This window comes from Solenopsis invicta, chromosome 5 (assembly GCF_016802725.1).
Source record: "Solenopsis invicta isolate M01_SB chromosome 5, UNIL_Sinv_3.0, whole genome shotgun sequence".
NCBI classification, from domain to species: domain Eukaryota; kingdom Metazoa; phylum Arthropoda; class Insecta; order Hymenoptera; family Formicidae; genus Solenopsis; species Solenopsis invicta.
Window position 1 is genome coordinate 10,961,819 of NC_052668.1, and position 21,789 is coordinate 10,983,607.

The 21,789-nt window shown below is 32.3% G+C and overlaps 1 protein-coding gene across 1 annotated transcript; it reads right to left on the bottom strand.

Annotated features, from left to right (window-relative positions):
• Positions 1-982: 982 nt before the first annotated feature.
• Positions 983-16,948, bottom strand: LOC105196999 (histidine-rich glycoprotein-like). The gene is made up of 5 exons (XM_026130830.2): positions 16,068-16,948; positions 8,647-8,729; positions 7,432-7,665; positions 1,325-1,468; positions 983-1,214 (listed from the first exon to the last, which is right to left on the bottom strand). Exons 1-5 carry the CDS (start codon positions 16,330-16,332, stop codon positions 1,047-1,049), a joined length of 894 nt encoding a protein of 297 aa, XP_025986615.1. The 5' UTR covers positions 16,333-16,948; the 3' UTR covers positions 983-1,046.
• Between the last annotated feature and the right edge of the window lie 4,841 nt (positions 16,949-21,789).

Consider the following 21,789-nt stretch of genomic DNA (forward strand, 5'->3'; position numbering starts at 1 on the left):
GACAATTGTTATAAGGCATTTTTATTTTTGAGCATTTCTAAACTTTTTCAAGGTACACTTTTAACCTTTAATTACATACTTCCTCATTATTCTTAAACTTGAGCGTGTTATCACACGAAGGTACATACACTTAAGTGTTTTTTTGTTATTTAACTTTCTATTTGACCGTATACATTTCAAATTTTACAGAGTTAAAACAATAACATGGAATTTTGTTAATATGGTTTTTTAAGCAAAATTTTTATATCGAAATATTTCTTCGATCAATCGATTGTTATTCTAAAGAGCGGTGTTTAGAAAAATTAGAAACATCATTTTATGTTTGTTGTTTAATGTTAAACAGGAATAAAATAATATTTTTAATGAAATTTCTAATGGAATTTCTAAAGTTTCTGAACGCTGGAAAATTCTAAATCAAGAAAATTCTAAACCATAGAAAATTAAAAATATATAATTTTGTAACAAAGTACTATATTTCTTTTAAGTTAAACTAATTTTTTTAAATTATTTTTATGAATAGCCATATTACAACCACTTTTCTTCTTCCACCGATTATGCAGTGCATTTGATTTTTATAAATCACGTCCTAAATAATAAATATTTCATTACTTTGAGTCTAGAATCTGTCAAACAACACTCTGATGAATGTAATTGTTTAAGTTTCAATAGAAAATTTTAATTATAAACAAAGTTATTCAATAAAATTGAAAATTGGTGCCATATTATCCTCTTCTCCTCTATATTTATTATATTATTATTCTTGCTTACATCATATTTAAATCTATTTATTATACAAATATCAAATAAAACTTATGCACTATGTAATTGTTAAAATCTTGTGGCAAGTTTGTATACCACGTTGTTCAACAAAGAATAAAATTTTTGTTGTCATCACAAGTCTTTTTAATAAGCTCAACATATATGATTCACACCATTCAATGTTGCTCCAAACATACAGTTTTATTCTATACGTAAAATTCTCGACAAAATAAACATATGTAAAACGCTTTCGATGATTATATAAAAGTAAGTTTTGTTGTGTCTCGTCAGTGATGATTTGATTTCGACCATTTGTGTCCTGATGCACGTCCGCCTTTATGGCCGTATTTCTCATCACGGTCATGATGACTATCGTGCCCTTCTGCCAATTTATGACCTTTCTTTTCATAATGATGATGACCTCCCTTGTGCTTCTTTTTCGCACCATGATGACCCTAAAATAAAGACGATATCGCTGTTCCAATGGCCAAATTAACGCGCAATTGTGCATGTAAGCCTTTCAGTGACAAAGAAAATAATTATAATAATATTAATAAATAACAACCTCGTGGTGCCCCGCATGCAGAGAGCCTTTCTTTTTATGACCACCTTTCTTGCTCTCATGTTCTTCATGCCAACCACCGTGTTTTTCACTTCCTCCATCCTCATGGTATTCATCATAAAAATCTTGTTTCTTCTCATATTCATCCTGAAAACAATTTACATGTTGAGTCAAAAATATAACAAATATTAAAATTTTGTTCATATTAATTCTGTTGTTCTGTTTAGGTATATATATATATATCGATAATTTATGAGATGATATGAAAAAGATTGAATATGTTGATAAAGTAGAATTCAGACATATCAAATTATGTCTATTTGACATTATCGCGTTTATATCAATTAAATTACCGATTTACATTTTTAATAGTTAAAAATGTAAATAACTTATTATATTATACTATTTTAACTATTAAAAATGTAAATAAATTATTGATATTATCGATATGTTACCATAAAAGTTCTTATCATATGAACATGGTAATAAATTTATTTTGACAGCTGACCCAACGGTTATCGTAACATCTTGTTATTAAATTGATATTTTGTTGAAAACATTAATTGTGCATATGTAATGTACATACAAATATGTTTCCTATAGTAGTAATTTCTTAATATAAATGTCACTGCGTATTTATATGACAATCTCAATATCAAGAGGTACCCTTGTGGTATCTTTGTCATGTCACCATGCCTGAGCGCGCGAAATGTCAGCTCAGTGATTCGTAAATTTTAATCGCGAATAATTTGAAAACCATTATACCCTCGACATTTTTGTATTAGGATTTTTTTCTTAGAATTTTCCAAAGAATCCGCTCTTAAAATGCGAGCTTTCTGGGACACCCTGTATATATAATATATAAATATAAATTAATATACAGGGTGTCAGGTAACGATCGCCCGTGGTTTCGTGGATTGATAGATCAAGTAAAACTGAGCAGAAAAGTCCTTTACCATTTTTTAATATTTGCCATAGTTAACGAAATAAAAATTAATAAAGTCTGCGAATAAGCGCGTATCACCGCGCGCAAGGACCGCCCGTCAGTCGCCGAGACGTAGGCAGCCGCGGCTGTAGGCGCGGCGCTGTGCGGTGAGGAGGGAAAAACAGCTACTGCTTTTCCTTCCTCACCGCACAGCGCCGCGCCACAGCCGCGGCTGCCTACGTCTCGGCGACCGGCGGGCGGTCCTTGCGCGCGGTGATACGCGCTTATTCGCAGACTTTATTAATTTTTATTTCGTTAACTATGGCAAATATTAAAAAGTGGTAAAGGACTTTTCTACTCAGTTTTACTTGATTTATCAATCCACGAAACCACGGGCGATCGTTACCTGACACCCTGTATATATAATATATAAATATAAATATAAATTATATATATATATATATATATATATATATATATATATATACATTAATATATATTTAATTTTCCTACTGTTACTTTATTTAAAAACTTTTTTTAATTTAATAACTTTGTTAAAATAAGATCTATTTTCGCTAAATTTTAAAAATTTTTATTATTTACAATTTTTAAATATTTTTTATTATATTCATTCAAAATAACATTGTATAAAAAATTTGAACAGAACAAAAAGTTTAAAATGTTTATTAGTAGTTACAACATATTCATTATTTTATAAAAAAAAGTACATCTTATAAAAGATATATTCTAAAACATTTTAATGAAATAAAAATTAAAGGTAGACTTCTGAAAACAGTTAATCTCCAGGATAAAAAATGGCTTCGTTACAGGAGCCGTCAAAAATCTTTCATTTTAACCCTAAATGAAGCATTTATATTATCGTATTATCACAAAGTTTCATCAAAATCAGAGGTTAAACGTTTTTGGAAGTTTATCCCAAAGTATTATGTTAAAGTACTGTAATGTTAAATATAGGGAAGATATCATCACGTTTATAGAAGTACAATTGAATAACAAAACAAATCACACAATTTCTTATCGCTATAGATTGTTTTAGTTGTTCCAAACTCTTCGTTTGGAAATCTGTTTGTCAAAAAACGGTTTCTCTTGTTTTCCGCAATTTCCATTCGACTTATGGAATTGTTTTTTTGGAACAATGTTTAAAACAACTAGAACAATCTATAGCAATAAAAAATTATGTGATTTTTTGATAAAGGCGTGTCTACTAAAAAAATAATTTTTTTCTGTGATTTTTATATCACTTATGGAATTGTCCTTTTGGAACAATGCTTGGAACAATTAAAATAATCTATAGTGATAAAAAATTGTTTGATCTTTTAAAAAAGGAGAGGCCAGCTAAAAGAAGCTTTTTTTGTTTTATTAGAGTACCATTAGGAATAAAATTAGGGATGCACCGGATAGGGATTTTTATTGGAAAGCGAATACCGAATAAACATATAACTCTCGCGGCCGGATACCGGATAATCCAGCCGGATACTATTCTCGCGGCCGGATAAATCGGATATTATTCGGCAGAAAATGTTCCAAAAATAAAATAAAATTATTAATCAAATAAAAAAAACGAAATTATTTATTTTGATAGAAACAATGTTTTATTATCTTTATTTTCAACTTTATCTGAACAATTGTTAAACAATTATTTTAAAAATTAAATTTTTCCTTATAAAAATTAGCATATTTGTATTGTCTAAAAGTAATTTATTTCGATTGTCTACACAAACGTTCTCTGCAGAACAAAATAGCCTTTCGGAATTTACTAAGAAGGGTGGAGCACTTAAATATTTTAAAACAAGATGTTATAAATTTGGAAATTCGGAATAATATTTTTTCCACCACGATATTGAATTGTCTGTCCTTTTTATTAGAGACAATTAAATACCAAATATTTCTGAAGTTTGTGTGCTATAGGCTTAAATCGCATCAATTTTGAAACACTACCAATAAACATTTTTTATCGACAGTGTCGCAAAATTGATGTGATTTATAGTTTTATACGCAAAAATGGACGTTGGTGACGCCAATGGTCGAAAAAGGCCAGGATGGACGCTCTCAAGCTTCTCTTTGATCGAAATAAGGTGTTAACATCAGATAATGTGTTAACATCTGCCGGGTAAAAAAAAATATCTAGCTATCCGGTATTATCCGGCCTCTACCAGATAATACCGGATAACCAGATACATATTCGGTATCCGGTGCATCCCTAAATAAAATAATATCGCTTTGGAATAATGTGGAACTAAGTTAGAATAATCTAAAACAACTTTCAAAATCATAATTTTCAAAAAAGGGGGGCTAACTTCATACGCTTACATCTCATTTGTCTACAAATCATTTGCGCACAATAAAATCTGCCTACAGATCGATTTCCTAACAGTCTCAATTGGGTTCGTAAATAAATTTTTGAATTGAAAAATTTAATTGTTTTATCAAAATATAAGTACTATGATAACGATTTATTAAAATAAAATCAGTTAATTTGTTTATATTTTTTTAATAATAAAGTTCAAATATTCATAGAAATTCAAATGGATGAAAACGCATCGCTATTGGTGTGACGTCACGATGTTGTTCCTTTTCCGCGTGCTTCGAGCCTTCTGCTGTGTGATAGTTTCGCACAATTATTATTATCAAATTATAAACAAAAAGTAGTTTCAAATATAGCAAATATTTTAGAATCAGGTTTTATTAAAGCTGATTTAACAAATTTGTTTAAAATAGACGTATTTATGGTTTGTGAGTTTATTAAGGAAAATGACAAATTCAACGCTGCTGAAGTTAGGAAATTCAAAAGCTGCAATGTAAGTTCATTTATTTCTAACATCAAACGAAGAGTATCCTGCAGCCAAAAGATCAGTAACCTCTTTCGTATCTCATTGTCAGTAAGATGAAAGGAATAATTTGCAGTTTGTTCTCTATCGAGTTGACAGGAAAAAATATGTGGCATAACTCTAGATCATTTTTATAGGCTCACCCATTGAAGAGAAACAAATATAATTTTCCATGTCATCTTTTAGATAGAAAATGTCAACTAAAGAATTATTTGTATAACATATCATTCTTAGATACTATTCTCATAACCTCAAAACTTTAGAAATATAGATACTAATGGAAATAACGGTTTGATATTGAATATTTACAACAAAATGATCATTACAACAAAAATAATTCGATTTTGTTGATTCATGCGGACGTCGAGCCAATCGAAACCACAACTACCTTATTACTTCTTCGCGTAGTACTGCCACAAATACTTTAGCGGGTGCACTTTTCGTAATATTTTTGCACAAGAACACCATCGATAATTCATGTTTATTTGTTGTAATAACAATACAGCAGTTCAAATTAAATAAAAATTGAGCATACAGCTGTACTAACAATAAGTACTATGTGCATACATACTATGTTTTCGGACAACAACATCGTGACGTCATTTTCGAGTTCGGATAATCTCGAGCAATTCCGGAGCGTTCAAATGATCAGACGCTCGACTGTGTTTTAAAATTGCTACAACTTTATAAATAAAGAGTAGATTGCAAAAATAAAAAAGTTACAAATATATTTAAATATATTCTATCGATTGACAATGTTACTAAAAATTGACTTAAGAACCGAATTGCGCACAAGTAAAAAATTAAAGAAAGAATGCACGTTTGCACTCACAATATTGCGCACAAGCAGCATTACGCACAAAAATTTTTGTCTACAGATCGATTGCCTACAGACAATATAGTTTTTAATACATATACGAGGTGTGTTCAAAAAGTATCGCGAATTTTGAATTTTCGCGGGTTACGTATATTCGAATTTCGATCTTTTTGTGGCGTTATGTTGGTACTCATGTCTCTCACTTATGCCGACAAGCTCGGCCATTTTGAATGTTCACTTAATTGTTGACAGCTGCTTTGCTTGCACGTGTTTTGGATCGTCTTCGATTTTTACCTATTCAAAAAAATGGATCAAAGAACCTGTATCAAATTTTGTGTGAAAAACGAAATTAAGTGCGCGGATGCATTCCGAATGTTGACTGTGGCATACGGAGAAGCTACCTTGGACCGAAGCAACGTTTATCGGTGGTACAAAATGTTCTCAGAAGGCCGAGAAGATGTGAACGACGAAGAGCGTGCCGGACGCCCGAGCACTTCAACAACAGACGAAAAAATTAATGAAGTGGAGAAAATGGTATTGGCCAATCGTCGAATCACCGTTAGAGAAGTTGCTGAGGACCTAAACATATCGATTGGCTCGTGCCATTCGATTTTTATCAATGATTTGGGCATGAGACGGGTCGCCGCGAAATTCGTACCAAAATTGCTCAATTGCGACCAAAAACAGCATCGCATGAACATTGCTAATGAGATGTTGGACTCTGTCCGCGACGACCCAAATTTGCTCCAGAGGGTCATAACTGGTGACGAATCGTGGGTTTATGGTTATGACGTGGAAACCAAAGCTCAATCATCTCAATGGAAGCTGCCGCACGAACCAAGACCGAAAAAAGCGCGCCAAGTTCGGTCGAATGTGAAAGTTTTGCTGACAGTTTTCTTCGATTGCAGGGGCGTGGTGCATCATGAGTTCTTGCCACAGGGTAGAACGGTCAATAAGGAATATTACCTGCAAGTTATGCGCAATTTGCGCGAAGCAATCCGCCAGAAACGCCCGGATTTGTGGAAGAACAAAAATTGGCTTTTGCACCACGATAACGCCCCTGCTCACACATCGTTGCTTGTGCGCGACTTTTTGGCCAAAAACAACACACTAATGATGCCGCAGCCACCGTATTCCCCAGATCTGGCCCCCTGTGACTTTTTCTTGTTCCCTAAACTGAAGAGGCCCATGAAAGGACGACGTTACGCTACGCTTGACGAGATAAAGACGGCATCGAAGGAGGAGCTGAACAAGATAAAAAAAAATGATTTTTTGAAGTGCTTCGAAGATTGGAAAAACCGTTGGCACAAGTGTATAATATCTCATGGGGATTACTTTGAAGGGGACAAAATAGATATTCATGAATAAATAAATAATTTTTGAAAAAACGCAAAATTCGCGAAACTTTTTGAACACACCTCGTATTCTTATACAAGGGAGATTAACAAAACGAATTAATTTTGAGCATGTGACACGTAATCATTGAGCAACAAGACGGTGCGCATTACACGATTCATACCTTTTTGAAGACACTGTGTTCTCCTTTCGTACTGTATCCTTTTTGGTGCTTGCCATCTTCACCAAACTTCGCATTCTTCTTACCCTCTTCACCGTGATGCTCCTCGCCATAATGCCCAGCTTCTTCGTGATTCTTCTTCTCTTCACCATCTTCCTCCTTATACTCCTGCTTGTGTCTCTCTTTATCGTGATGTCCTTTATCGCTTTTCTCAGACTCATGGAAAACCTTGTAACCCTTTTTCAATCAAAATACACGGTATTAAAATTTAAAAAGGTTGTGGCGACCGTTTGCCACATGCCCAACCAAAAAATTCGAAAATAATATTCACGGAGACAAATAACTCATTTGGCAGTTGAGATAAACATGCTTAGCTCGATAGCAAGCAACACGATAGAAATATATTCAAAGTAGAGAAGATTCGAATAAGTACGAAAAATAATAAACAGTTTCAAATTTGCAGACCAAACGGTCATTCAAAGCGTATATAAGGTGGGCGAGAGAAGAAACGCGCTCTCTTGCCAAGTATTCGCTAGCCTCAACATGTATCGTACTTGTAACTCGGGCATTTTTAAAATTTCTTACGTTAAACTAAAACGCTCGATATTAAACCGATATAAAACTCACTCGATTTCTTAATTAATTTATTCACTACCTCACACACATAAACAACTTAATCCCGAAAGATATTGGTATCAGATTCTTTTGGTGTAACAATGAATTATATTACAGAATTTTATGCAAATGCAATATTATTGAAAAGTTAGCGAAATGATGACATTGACTGAGATTATATTTAGTTTACGGTATTTATCTCTAATATTTAATAAAACTATTATCTAACGCATTTTTGCTCGAGAAGAAAGAATCTAGCACAAAAAGAGCCGTTTTATCCAAGAAAGAGTAATATTAACCTGTGGTGCGATTTAAAAGATCGGTTGCCTAAATCGCACTATTTGGAGGCTTCTTAAAAATTATCATTTAAAAATTTATGACAATATATAAAATTCTGAAAAAATTAATGTGAAAGAAGAAATGTTAAGACGTAAGAAAATTAAAAATATTCCTTATGATTTCCTAGTTATAAGCCATTATGTCAAAAGTGGTGTGATTTTGGCAACCTTACTCTATATTCCCGCAGCGAGCGAAGGGATCAAGAATGCACCGACAAGAGCCTGGATGTCAATAGCACAGTCGAAGGACAAAGTTGTTATATACCTTATCGCCCTTATGGCCGTGCGCGTCGTGATGGTCCTCGTCGTGTTTTGAGCCGGCTCCCTCTTCGTGATGTCTAACACCGCCTGTTTGAATAAAATGTACATAAAGCTATCAGAGCTTTATTACTGGTGAAAGACTGCTTTCTTTCTTACTCTCTTTTGTTTCGAGTCTCTCGATTCACATATCAAAGAGAAGATTATTTATTCCAAGAAATGATGTCTTCATTGAGCCTTTCTCGCGCAATTCAAGATAATTTGTTTATACTTACAAGGAAACACAGGGAAGTGTCTCAGATTTAAACGAGCTTTTAATATGTTGTATTACAAATACAAATAAGGAAGTCGTATTTTTTTATACGTGTCTAATTTGAATTTTAGGGGATGAAACACTTTTTTGTAAAAAAATCGTTTTTTTTCTTTCGAAGCGTATATCGTCGAAACTATAAGAGATAAAGAAAAATGTTCTAAATGAAAATTGAATGGCTCGAAGAGTACTTTATAACAGCAAAAAGATTTGTTTTAATTTTTTTTACACTTTCCCTTACCACTTAGTTATATTTTTCAAAATTTTTATTTCTCTTTATAAGCAAAATAAAGTGTACTTTATTACAAATTCAATGATATATGACAAAGTTATGTTGCGACATTTTCCAAAACTCTATATGCATGGTACGCACACCCGTCCGTCCGCGCGTTTATGAGGAAGTGACTCCCTCCGATTTCGATGTGTCTTTAATATGTTGTACAGATAAAAATAAGGGTATTTCTTTATACGTGCTCTAATGCACTTTTAAGGGTGAAACACCTTTAAAGAAAATCGGTTTTTTTCTTTTGAAGCGTGTATCGTTGAAACTATAAGAGATAGAGAAAAATGTTCTGAATAAAAGTTAAATAAATTGAAGAATACTTTATAATAATGATAAAAACTTTTTTTATTTTTTTTACACTACCATTTTTTTAAAAACTTTTATTTCTTTTCATAAGCAACATAAAGTTTATTTTATTACAAATTCAATGGTGTATGACAAAGTTATGTTGCGACATTTCCATTCTTCACACATAATTAAAAACCACTTCATAAGTATATGTTCTTCGCGCATCATGTTTTTCTCGTATTTTTTCTTTACACGACATGACGAAAACATTTTGAGGATAGTTTGCGTAATATCATAAATATCATAAAAACGCAGACATCAAGAAAAACATTTACGTAACTCTTGAATCTATACGTATTAAGGTCAATACTGCCAAGACGTAAAAATTAAATTTCAAAATATAAAGTGCACGCGCCCAGTGGCATGGTTATGCATATTTCTACACTAATGGAATTTCATAAACACTTTAATTGAATTGTATAAATGCAGTATAAAAGGTGAAATTTCCAACTAATTTTTAAATTAGTTTTGTGTTAGTTCTCTTGTTAGTTGATAAGCCGGCGTTAGATAGTAAAGGTATAAAATGTGTGAGTAATAATTTTTTGTAATCCAAGTTTTTTTATCTGTAAAATGTTGAAGAAAACAAATATTCTAGTCAAATCATGTAGACCAATAAACAAATATTTAACTTATATTAATTATAATACATATTACTTTGTACACAAAAATTAATGTCTTACACCACCGTAATTGTTGTTATTCTTCAGTGTAGTGTCGTTTTATTTTAAAGTAACCAAGAGAAATATAATTGCAAAGAAATTAAATGTCAGATGTAAAGTTAAGAAAATATGAAGAATGTTTGAAGTAAGGTTACTACATAATGTAAACATATGGTATATAGTTAGAACAGTAATATAAAATGTTGTCGCTTTGCGAGTGTCAGTTTAGTACACTTGATGATTTTGTTGTGTATTAATTGCTACGAATTTGTAAGTATAATAATATTTTTAATTTTTAAAAATTAAATAATTATTTTATTTAGTTAAATATCATCTATTACTTTCACAAACCTTATTTTGTCATTAATTGGGATATTGGCCTTATCATTATTTGATATATTTTTATTATAGCATTGCAGAGAAATATCTAGTGGAATTCTTTAATCTAACAGAATTTTTTTTCTGACAAAAAAAAACAATTTTAAAGTATGTACAATATATACGATGTTTTATTACTTTAAGAGTGTAAATTAACTATTGATCTTTAATATAAATAATAGAATAAATATCATAAGCAAGAAAATAGAGTGCATAACTACTTTTAAATATAATTATTAGTTTCACGTTAAACATATAAATGCAATGTATATATATTTACCATTTTTAGGTAAAATGCAGTAGGTAGTCCACCGCTGTGGTCCACCGAGGGAAAGAGCTGATTTTTAAATGATCAGCTCTTTCCCTTGACGAACCACTGGTATTAGGCTGATCACCTTTTTCCTTCGGTGGATCACTGGTTCTATAAGGTTGATTTAAGAACGGTCGCACAATAGCCACCGGGATACTTTTCTTACAAGTATCGCATTTTGACGGAGAAAACTACAATATAATAGATAACAAAATAAAAACATTAATAAAAAACATTAATAATTAATGTTATTAATGTAAATAATAAAAGAACTCACTGAAATGTTAGTTCGATAAAGCTCACCACATTTTGCACACGGTATCATCTTGCAATTCAATAATAAATGTTGCAAAAGTATTTCCCTTTATATACCAGGTTTAGAAGTATGAAAGCGGAATTTTCCTATAAATGGTGCTAGCCATCAGTTTAGGGATCGTAAGACCGCTTCTGCAACGCCATCATCTCGCTCTAACAGCTGACGAAGATTTTCAATACACAACAACCCAAGTTTCATACACCGGTATATTTTTCTATAACCTTTTCTATAACCTAGGCTCCTGACTCCTCAGCCGGGAACTCTGCGTTGACGGTAGCGACATTTTGTCGCGGACAAAATTAGAACTAATACACATAAAACGTGTCAGATTGACGATGAGATGTTGTCGTGCATGTCATTTTGTTATTATGTGTTTCATTGTGAAAATATGACTTGTCTTGTATTTACCAAATTTGTAAAAATAGACCGCAAATAAAGTTTTTTTGAATTTTATACATAAAAGTACATTTTTCACTCCTTTCAATAGCTATCCGTGTGTTTTCCTGTCTGAGTAGACGTCACTTTACGTGCCTTTTACGACTATTTACTGACTGCAAGACAAAAACAGGATAGTCGTGACCGATATTTAGAAGTGTTTTAAAGCCATCTAATTAGTCTATTTTATCCAAATTAGCTTTATTTAGAAATGGCATGTTTGACAAAATTACGTGACCATGTGTTTTCCTGTTTTAATAGCTTTACTTTACATGCTTTTTACGACTATTTATTGACTGCAAAACGAAAAAAGGATAGTCGTGATCGATATTTAAAAGTGTTTTAAAGCCATCTACTTAGTCTGTTTTATCTACATTGGCTTTATTTACAAATGGCATGTTAGACAAAATTACGTGTGATTTTACGCAATTTCTCGCTTCTGACGTCACGACTTCAATATGACCAAGACGAGTATTCAGGAGCCTTAAACATGTTGAGTGTTGTGCTTACGAACTACGATTTGCGGACAGCATTGGTTTTCTGTTATTATTTGAAGAAAACTGCTGCAGAATCGCATCGAATGCTTGTCGAAGCTTACGGTGAACATCCTCTTGGTAAAACACAGTGTTTCGAGTGGTTCAAAAAATTCAAAAGTGGTGATTTTGACGTAAAAGCGAAGAGCGAGGGAAACTACCGAAAATGTTTGCAGACAACGAATTGCAAGCCTTATTAGATGAAGATGATACTCAAACTCAACAAGAACTTGCGGATCAATTGAATGTAACGCAGAAAGCCGTCTCCATTCATTTGAAAGCTATGGGAAAAATTCAGAAAGTGGGAAAATGGGTTCAACATGAACTGAATGAAAGACAGCAAGAAAATCGAAAAACCACTTGTGAAATGCTGCTCGACAGATACAAAAGAAAGTCATTTCTCCATCGAATCGTGACAGGTTATGAAAAATGGATATATTTTGAGAATCCTAAGCGTCGTAAATCATGGGTGAATCCAAGCAAACCATCGACATCTACTGTAAGACCAAATCGCTTTGGAAAGAAAACAATGCTCTGTGTTTGGTGGGATCAGAAGGGTGTAATCTATTATAAGCTGCTAAAACCTGGTAAAACCATTAACACTGATCGCTACCAACAGCAAATGATCGATTTAAATCGAGCATTACGTAAAAAACGACCAAAATATAGAAAAAGGCAACACAAAGTTATTTTGCTCCATAATAATACCCCATCACACACAACAAAACAGATCAGGGAAACAATTGAGGCGTTCAGTTGAAAAATACTAGCGCATGCGGCTTATTCTCTAGACTTGGCTCTGTCCGATTATCATCTATTCGCATCACTGGGACACGCTCTCGCTGAACAACGCTTCAATTCGTATAAAAATGTACAAAAATGGCTCGATAACTGGTTCGCTTCAAAAGAAGAACTATTTTTTTGGCTTGGCATTTATAAACTGCCGGAGAAGTGGGACAATTGTATAAATAGCAATGGAGATTATTTTAAATAAAATATTTTTTATCATTTTCAAATAACAGACGTGTAACTTTTACAACAAAATTCCGGTTTCATACTTCTATACCTAGTAATGCAACAGAAGTTTACGTCACTTTAAATAATTGATATTTGCAATTTAATTCACGTCTCGACACTACTGACACGTCTTGACATTACAGATCCTATACTTACTCAAGTATTAGTCACGAATATATTTTCCTCAATAGTACAATTCGAGAAAATTACACATTTACGTTACATTTGAATGTGTTAATTATATTCGGATTGCATTATTCATTTGACCTTCGCCTTTGCAAGTCAGAATCTGAGGATTGAAACCAAATATGATTAGTGTGTGTGTGTGTATGTGTGTGTGTGTGTGTGTGTGTGTGTGTGTGTGTGTGTGTGTGTGTGTGTGTGTTTGTGTGTGTGTGTTAATTGCTATTACATTTTCTTTTATTTAATGCGACGAAAATGTGGTAAAAGTGCACATTAGGACAGCAGTCTCTGACGACCTTGACCTTGACATATGTTATCAAGGAGAAGATACTGAGTGACTTACAAAAGGTTTTAAGTATTGCTCATTTCTTATTAAAATATATTACAGAAAGGAAAAAGTTTTTTTTAATTATTTCAGAAAATATTTATTTTACAAAAAAATGTATCAAACAAAAAATAAAGCTTGCAATAAACTTTATAAAAAATGTTATATACATTTTTTATATAACTTTAATACTTTAGTCGTTATAATAGAAAAAGTCTTTTAAAATAATTTTTTTTTATTTTTAGTAGTTTTGCGTGAAAAGTAGATGTTTAGGCCAAGCTTCTCTCCCGCACCCCTTTCCCGTATTTTTTCTAACTTAACTCAGCCCGTCTCAATCGATTCACTAATGACGGGGTGGGTGCGGGAGGGGGTGGACCATGATTTTAAATCTAAGATTGCAACATCAATTAGATATTCTTGGCCAAATTACAATTAAAATAGGGTTAGGTTGAGTTAGGAAAAATATGGGGAGGGAGTGCAGAGGGAAGGGCGGGCCTCTCTTCACGCGTTCTCTGTATCAGTTTTCGACGCAAAACAGTTTTTCTACGATAACGACTAAAGTATTGAAATTATGTAAAATATGTATATAATCTTTTTTATAGAACTTATTACTAGCTTCATTTTTTGTTTGACATATTTTTTTGTCAAATAAATATTTTCTGAAATAAGTAAGAAAAACTGATTTTTCTTTCTGTAATAATATTTTTTTGTAATAAAAAGTAAGCACTACTTAAAAGCAGTACCTTTGTATGTCACCTTTCCATTGATAACATATGTCAAGGTCAAGGTCATCAGAGGTTGCTCCTCTAATGTGCACGTTTACCTTTTTTTAGCGCGTGCACTTTGGATTATTCTTTATCTTCAAATAAAATTACCTCTTGGCAGTATTAATTTTATTGTTAATATGTAATATAAATTTAAGAGTTACATAAATGTTTTTTTTTTATGTCTGCGTTTTTATGATATTCATGATATTACGCAAACTGTTCTCGAAATGTTTTCGTCATGTCGTGTAAAAGAAAAAAGCTAGAAAAACATGGTGCGTGAAGTACATATGCTTATAAAGTGGTTTTTAATTATTTTTGAAGAATGGAAATGTTGCAACATAACTTTGTCATATACCATTAAATTCATATTAAAATAAGCTTTAATTTGCTTATAAAAAGAAATAAAAGTTTTTAAAAAAATAGGTAAGTAGTGGAGAAAAGTGTAAAAAAAGAATTAAAAAAATTTTTTATCATTATTAGAGGTACTCTTCAATCCGACTTCCATTCAACTTTCATTTAAAACATTTTTCTCTATCTCTTATAGTTTCGGCGATACACGTTAAAAAAAAAATCGATTTTCTTCAAAGAGGTGTTTTAACCTTAAAAATGCATTAGGGCACGTATTAAAAAGTACGTGTCCTTTATTTTTATCTGTATAACATATTAAAGGTACGTCAAAGGGAGTCATTTCCATAGCGCACAAACGCGCGGATGGATGCGCGTTTGTGCGTATAGAGAGGTTTTTAATTATTTTTGGAAAATGGGAATGTTGCATCGTAACTTTATCATATACCGTTGAATCCGTAATAAAATAAGCTTTATTTTGCTTATAAAGAGAAATAAGAATTTTGAAAAAAATAGGTAAGTAGTGGGGGACAATGTAAAAAAATTAAAAAAAATTTTTTTTGCTGTTATACTCTTCGAGCCATTCAACTTTCATTTAGAACATTTTTCTCTATCTCTTATAGTTTTGACAATATATGCTTTGAAAGAAAAAAAACTGATTTTCTGCAAAAGAGTGTTTCATCCTCTAAAATTGAGATTGGGCACGTATAAAAAAATACGTGCCTCTTATTTTTATCTGTGCTACAACATATTAAAAGATCGTTTAAATCTGAGGCAGACACTTCCCTGTGTTTCCTTGTTAGAAATAAAATGTATAATGTTATTAGATACATATTTCAACCCTTGAGACAAAAAAGAGAGGAGAGAAAAATCGAAGATAACATATGTAATGTAGTCTCATTTTTTCAGATGCTCATTTTTTATTATATTATGAAAAACTTAATTATTGCAAAATTCGATATTATGGTATAAACCGATATTAATATTATACAATATGATATTAACAAACATACATTTAGCAATCTAATTAAAAATAACCTTATCAATTTAATCATTCAAAAATATTGATAATTTAAAAAATATGTGTACAGTTATTGCAGTTAAAATTTAGCAATATTTGTTTTATGAATTCTTTATAATAAATAATTTCATTTAATTTGATTTTTTTTTTATTATTTTTATTGTTTCACGTTCTTACAAACAAATTGTAATAATGTACCTCCATGACCCGTAGCCTCCGCATTTAGATCCTGAGAATACCGAAAACCAGCTGGAGTCTTGCTGACTTTTCTCATCGCCGGTGAACCATCGAGAAGAACAACAATGGTGAGAAATAACCATAGTATCCTTAATTCCATGACGTGTGACGTCATTTCGATTCTACGTAGAATGAGAAGTACATGCGAAACGCGAAGAACAAGATGAGACATTGAGATGCGCCTGCAAATGTGGCTCCGATTTATTGCGCTGGTACTTCCTCTCATCGCTCGTTTTTCTTTGCTGCTGCCAACCGGACGATCACGTTTTTCCTATTGGTCACTGAAAGCGACTTTCCTCTTCCGGAGGATAACAACGTGGAAGAATGAAAAAAGATGAGTTTTTTTACTTTGTTGACGCTACTTTCACCCGCCGCGCTTATTCTTTGCGGTATAAGCAAGAACAAAATTGCGAGCAAATTGTATGTCTTGCTCCCGTTTCCGGTCATTAACATTTTGGATCTTAACTTATCATTGCACTCTTAGTTTTTGTAAATCAGCACAATTTTAATAAGATGAACAAATGTAAAACGTGAGAAATTGGCAAAAGAACGTAAACGATTGACAATCACTGAACATTAGATTCTTTATAAATTAAACTAGTAAATAAATATCGGGCTATAACTGAAAAGACGCAACTGTCGCACAAACAATTACTATCATTCTTTTCTACACTGTCTGTCTGAAATATCCACTCCATGTGATAACAACTCTCTTTTGGCTCTCCTCGCCTCCCTTTTATCTTCTGCTGTCAAAAAAAAGCCGATAAACTACGAAAGAATGTTTTAATACAGATTTTACATAATGAATCTCTCTGCCGCACAATTACAATTATTAATTTGCCCTGTAAATTATGCGGGATCATTAATCGTCCAATATTAATGTGATGTATAATAATATAATTACGACTGTTTCTCACAATTAGCATCGCAATTTGCATTTATTTGAATTTCAATAATTTTCTTGGCATGACCACTAAATACGTCGCGTCATTAAATATGTATAACAACGGATAAAAGATTTGCTCAACATTTTTGTTTAATTCTCTACTCTCATTGTGCAATTTTAGTGTCGACATGAAGCAGAGCAGATTTTAATAATTGCAATTGATTTCTACATAAACGTCATGTTGAGCAGTTTACAATAATTCAAAATAAAACGCTAAATTAAACTGTAACGAAAACATATTTGTCTCCACTATATATCCTAAAATAAGCTAAATAAAAAATTAATTATAGATATATATTTATATAAAATAATTTTATACAAATTATACAAAATTATCCTCGCGGAAGTTACGGTAGCTGATAAATACATACAGAAATATATTTCTAATGTTTTTAAACTGACTGCTGATACGACTTGGCCCCAAACAGTAGCTTTCTTAATTTATGCAAAAATTTTCTTGCAAAAATTGTTATTGCTCTCTAACTTTTACACTATACTATTACTCAATAAGTAATTTTTACGACTGCAACTTTTGTAGTTATATATCAAATATGATATATAATTATATATAAATAAACGTATATAATTTTTACGGATTAAATTTTTACAGATCCGTAAAAATTTATGTTTGTATAAAACTAGAATTTTATAAATTATTAATGACTGAAATAGCACTAAGCATGACACAATACAAAAGTCGAAACATTTGAGTTTGAATGTTAAACTGCCTATTTAAAATTATAAATAAATGATATTAGCATTAACGTCCAGCTTGGCTTTAACGATCAATTGATTATTCTGATTTTTGTCCTTAAAAATTTAAAATATTTACGTTGTTTCTCCGGCAGTTACTTGTAATACAAAATTGCTTAATTTCTGCGAACATTCTTTGTCAGGATTCATTGTCAGTACTGGTTGAATGTATTCTATTCTTATTTGATTTTTTTTAATTTTTTAAATAATTATGTTATTTTTTAACAAGAAATTGTTAAGGAAATTTTAATTTGACATTTAAAAAAATTAAAGTTTTTACAATTTTACAACGATACAATAAATAAAATAAACTTTTTTAACATTATCATTAAAAGAAATCATTAAAAACTTCCTTTAAATCAGAGAAGAAAAGATTAAAGAAATTAAAGTCAAGAAAATACTTGACATTTTCGAAGTAGCAAAATTATATCGATCGATAATTCGGTTATTATTTCAACATACCGAGGATGTTGAAACATTATGTAATGCATAGGGAAATGCATAGAAAATAATCCAGCTTTGCCTCCACGATTGTGTTCGTGGTTTACTTGCTTCGCGGTATTGAGGACTTACTTGCCTCGTGTCGACATTCCCTCATTTCTGGCGAACACGCTCTTATTTCAAATGCAATCCGTTAGTTGACTAACGAGATATCGGTAAGCAAATTAATCAACAGACACAGGTGTATTATCACAAGTAACGGCGGCGGAGTTATTATCTACCCGTCGCCATCTGCGCCACCCGCTGCGATAAACAGAGTCTGCATTAATACGCATAATTCGATTCGTCATCCTCTATATAATAGATGTCAAGTATCACGGAGGATCGCACAAGAGCGAGGCAACATTTTAACTACAAATATCTTACTACTTTATTGAATAGCTTTTTTTCAAAAGACTTTGTTCATTCTTTACAAAGCTATGTAATTTCATCGCGTCTTATCGACAATGATAGGTCGATAAAAAGAAGAAATGATTTAGATAGTCTTTATTCTTGTTACGCGAGCGGCTTACAACCAAACCTATCCAAGTGTTACACTCCGATTTTGATGAGCTCTGAATATGTTGCATTCTAGGTCAAAATAACAGACACGTATTTTTTTATACAGGCCCATACGCACTTTTAAAGAGTGAAACACCCTTTTGAATAAAATTGGTTTTTTTTCGAAGCGTACTCGTATATCGTCGAAACTATAGAAAATAGAAAAAAATGTTCTAATTAAAAGCGGAATGACTTAAAAAGTTTATAAAAGTGATAAAAAATTTTTTTAAATCATTTTTATACTTTTCTCCACCACTAACCTGTCTTTTTCAAAATTTTTATTTTTTTTATACGCAAAATAAAGCTTATTTTACTACAAATTTAACGATATAAGATGCAGTTATGTTTCGACATTCCCATGTTCTAAAAATAATTAAAAACCTCTCTATACGCATGGTACACACACCCGTTTGTGCGCTGTACAGAAATTTTTCCCTCCAATTTTGATGAGCCTTCAATATGTTGTAGTACAAATAAAAATATGGAACACGTATTTTTATACATATACGGGCCCATACGACTGTTAAAAGAATGAAACATGCTCTTAAAATAAATCGATTTTTTATTTTCTGAGATAATACGGTAAAAGATATAAAAAAAAAGTTTTAAATAAAAGTTTTATAGCTTTCTAAGCACTTTATAACAGTTTGTTCAGATTTTTCAAAAATGTCATTTTTTTCGAAATCCCCTTCTTTTTTTAAATTTTTGAAAAATTAAGAGGCTCGGTCGAGCATCGCGCCAAAGTAGACGCGCCAGCTACGGACCAACCTCTTTCACGCGAGTCAGCGAGTTCCACACATACAAAAGATTATCAGATCTCAGTAACGGCTGGAATGATCAAGTTCTGAGTAGTCTTAAGAGGATGCTATAGTGACCGAAGAACTTCCTCGACGTCGGCATTGCAGATTATTTTTCGAGGGAGACCAGGCTATCGCTCTTTGTCCAATGCATAGATCTGTCTTTGTTTTTCAATTATTTCGCTATCTGCGAAAAGACCTATCAACTACAGCCACTGCTCTTCTTGCCATCGTTTACGTGCGCTAAGCGAAATTTGGACACGTACAGCTGTTCACCTATTAAACTTTTTTGTTAGGTTGTTGACTGAAACGATACACAGTCAGTGCTGTGTGTTAGAGTTTTCTGAAGTTCGCCCTGGTCTCATTTTATACATACGAGCTACAGAACGTCAGTAAATAACAAAAATTAACCTTGGTTGACAGATCCACGAGTCGAAAATAAATGATTTTTTAACTTTTTGATCGATTTTCTCATAAAATTTACCAGACCAGACTTTGTTTTGGTACGTATTTTTATTTTGCAAAAGGATTTTGTGATCTGTAAAGCCAATTCAAAAATTAATGAACACTGTAATGGTCAGTAATTTCCGTCAGTATAGCATCCTCTTAATCGATAGCTTAGGGGCGAATTGTATAATAAAAGTGTTTTTATTTTTCTTTCCGTGCCCTACGAGCGGAGATATCGCAATGCAAAGTCTAAATTTCGACATGTTTACATGTAAGAAACGTCATCATTGTCGTCGTCGCCTTTCAGGGATTCTCCCTTTCATATTTTCGACACGAGTGGCGCTGGCATACATCAGTCAGCCGTATGCGACTTGTGGTGTACTTGTGGTGTATGTGGTGTAGTACTTCTTGATCATCATCATAGCCGCCGTGACAGGTTCTTTAACCTGATATTTATTCGTCAATCGTTAACAATAATCTTGGTTCGTAGGGCAGTCCGACACTTTTTCAACCAAATTCGTCTGTTTCGTGTAAAAACGCGTCGAATTGATCGAGTCTATTCATCAATATAGAAGGTCGCAGGTAAGTTATATGTCATAAGTTATTTGTCAATTTACTTCTTGTAAATATAAAAAAAAACAGAATGTTAGTGTTATTAGAATGTTTGTTTCATGTAGTTTAATACATACAAAAATATCTGAAATATTTGTATTAATAAACAAATATAATTACAAATTTTTATATTATCGTGATCACTTCTTCACAATCTTGTAAAGTTGAAATGTTTTTTATTGCAGAAAAAAATACATATTGCTTAACACTATAAAACGTGTGAGATCAGTATAAAATTACCTTTTCAAAAAAAAAGGTAAACAAAGGCGCTAAAGTATGTGTGTGCGCGCAGCTTATATCTTTAATTTTTCTTCAAAACCCAAGTGATACTGATTTTTTATTTTAACAGAAAAAAATTTTCTATGCTAACCCATGTAGTAATTACATTGGGTCCACCATTTTTCATCGAATCAATTAAAAACAGGACAAGATTGACCAGACTCTTACTTCTAGGGACTCTAAATACGATTAACGATTAACGTCATCTCTTTATACGTATGTATAGTTAAACTTACGACAACAACGACGAGAAAAGTTTAAGTACATACCAGAACCTGAGCCAGGGTTCGTGAAAGATATACGTATGGTACTTTACTATCGCTGATAGCGGAAATCCATCGGCCCCCTAAAGGAAGGAAGGACTACAACGAAGGAAGGACGACAACTCTATTGCGATCATCTTTCTGCTCAAGTCCTTATTCTAAAATTATAAAATCAAACGAACTCACCGAGTGAAGTTCGATTTGAATTATGCTTGTGGTTTTGTCCGTATGGACAATTATACTGTAATAGTGTTCCTGCTACACTTTGTCACCAACAGTTTAGAATAGGCGCCGAAAAACGAAAGGTGGCGCCCTTGATCGGATACTCGCGCTTTCAGTCTCCTACGGTTCTATTCCGTTCCGCCATATCATTTGTTCAGAGAATAAAGCAAATCGTCTAAATAAATTTTAAGATTGGGTGGGAAAATTCTATTATGGGAGGGAAAAAGGTCCATACGGACAAAACCACAAGCATAATTCAAATCGAACTTCACTCGGTGAGTTCGTTTGATTTTATAATTATGCTCTGTGGTTTTGTCCGTATG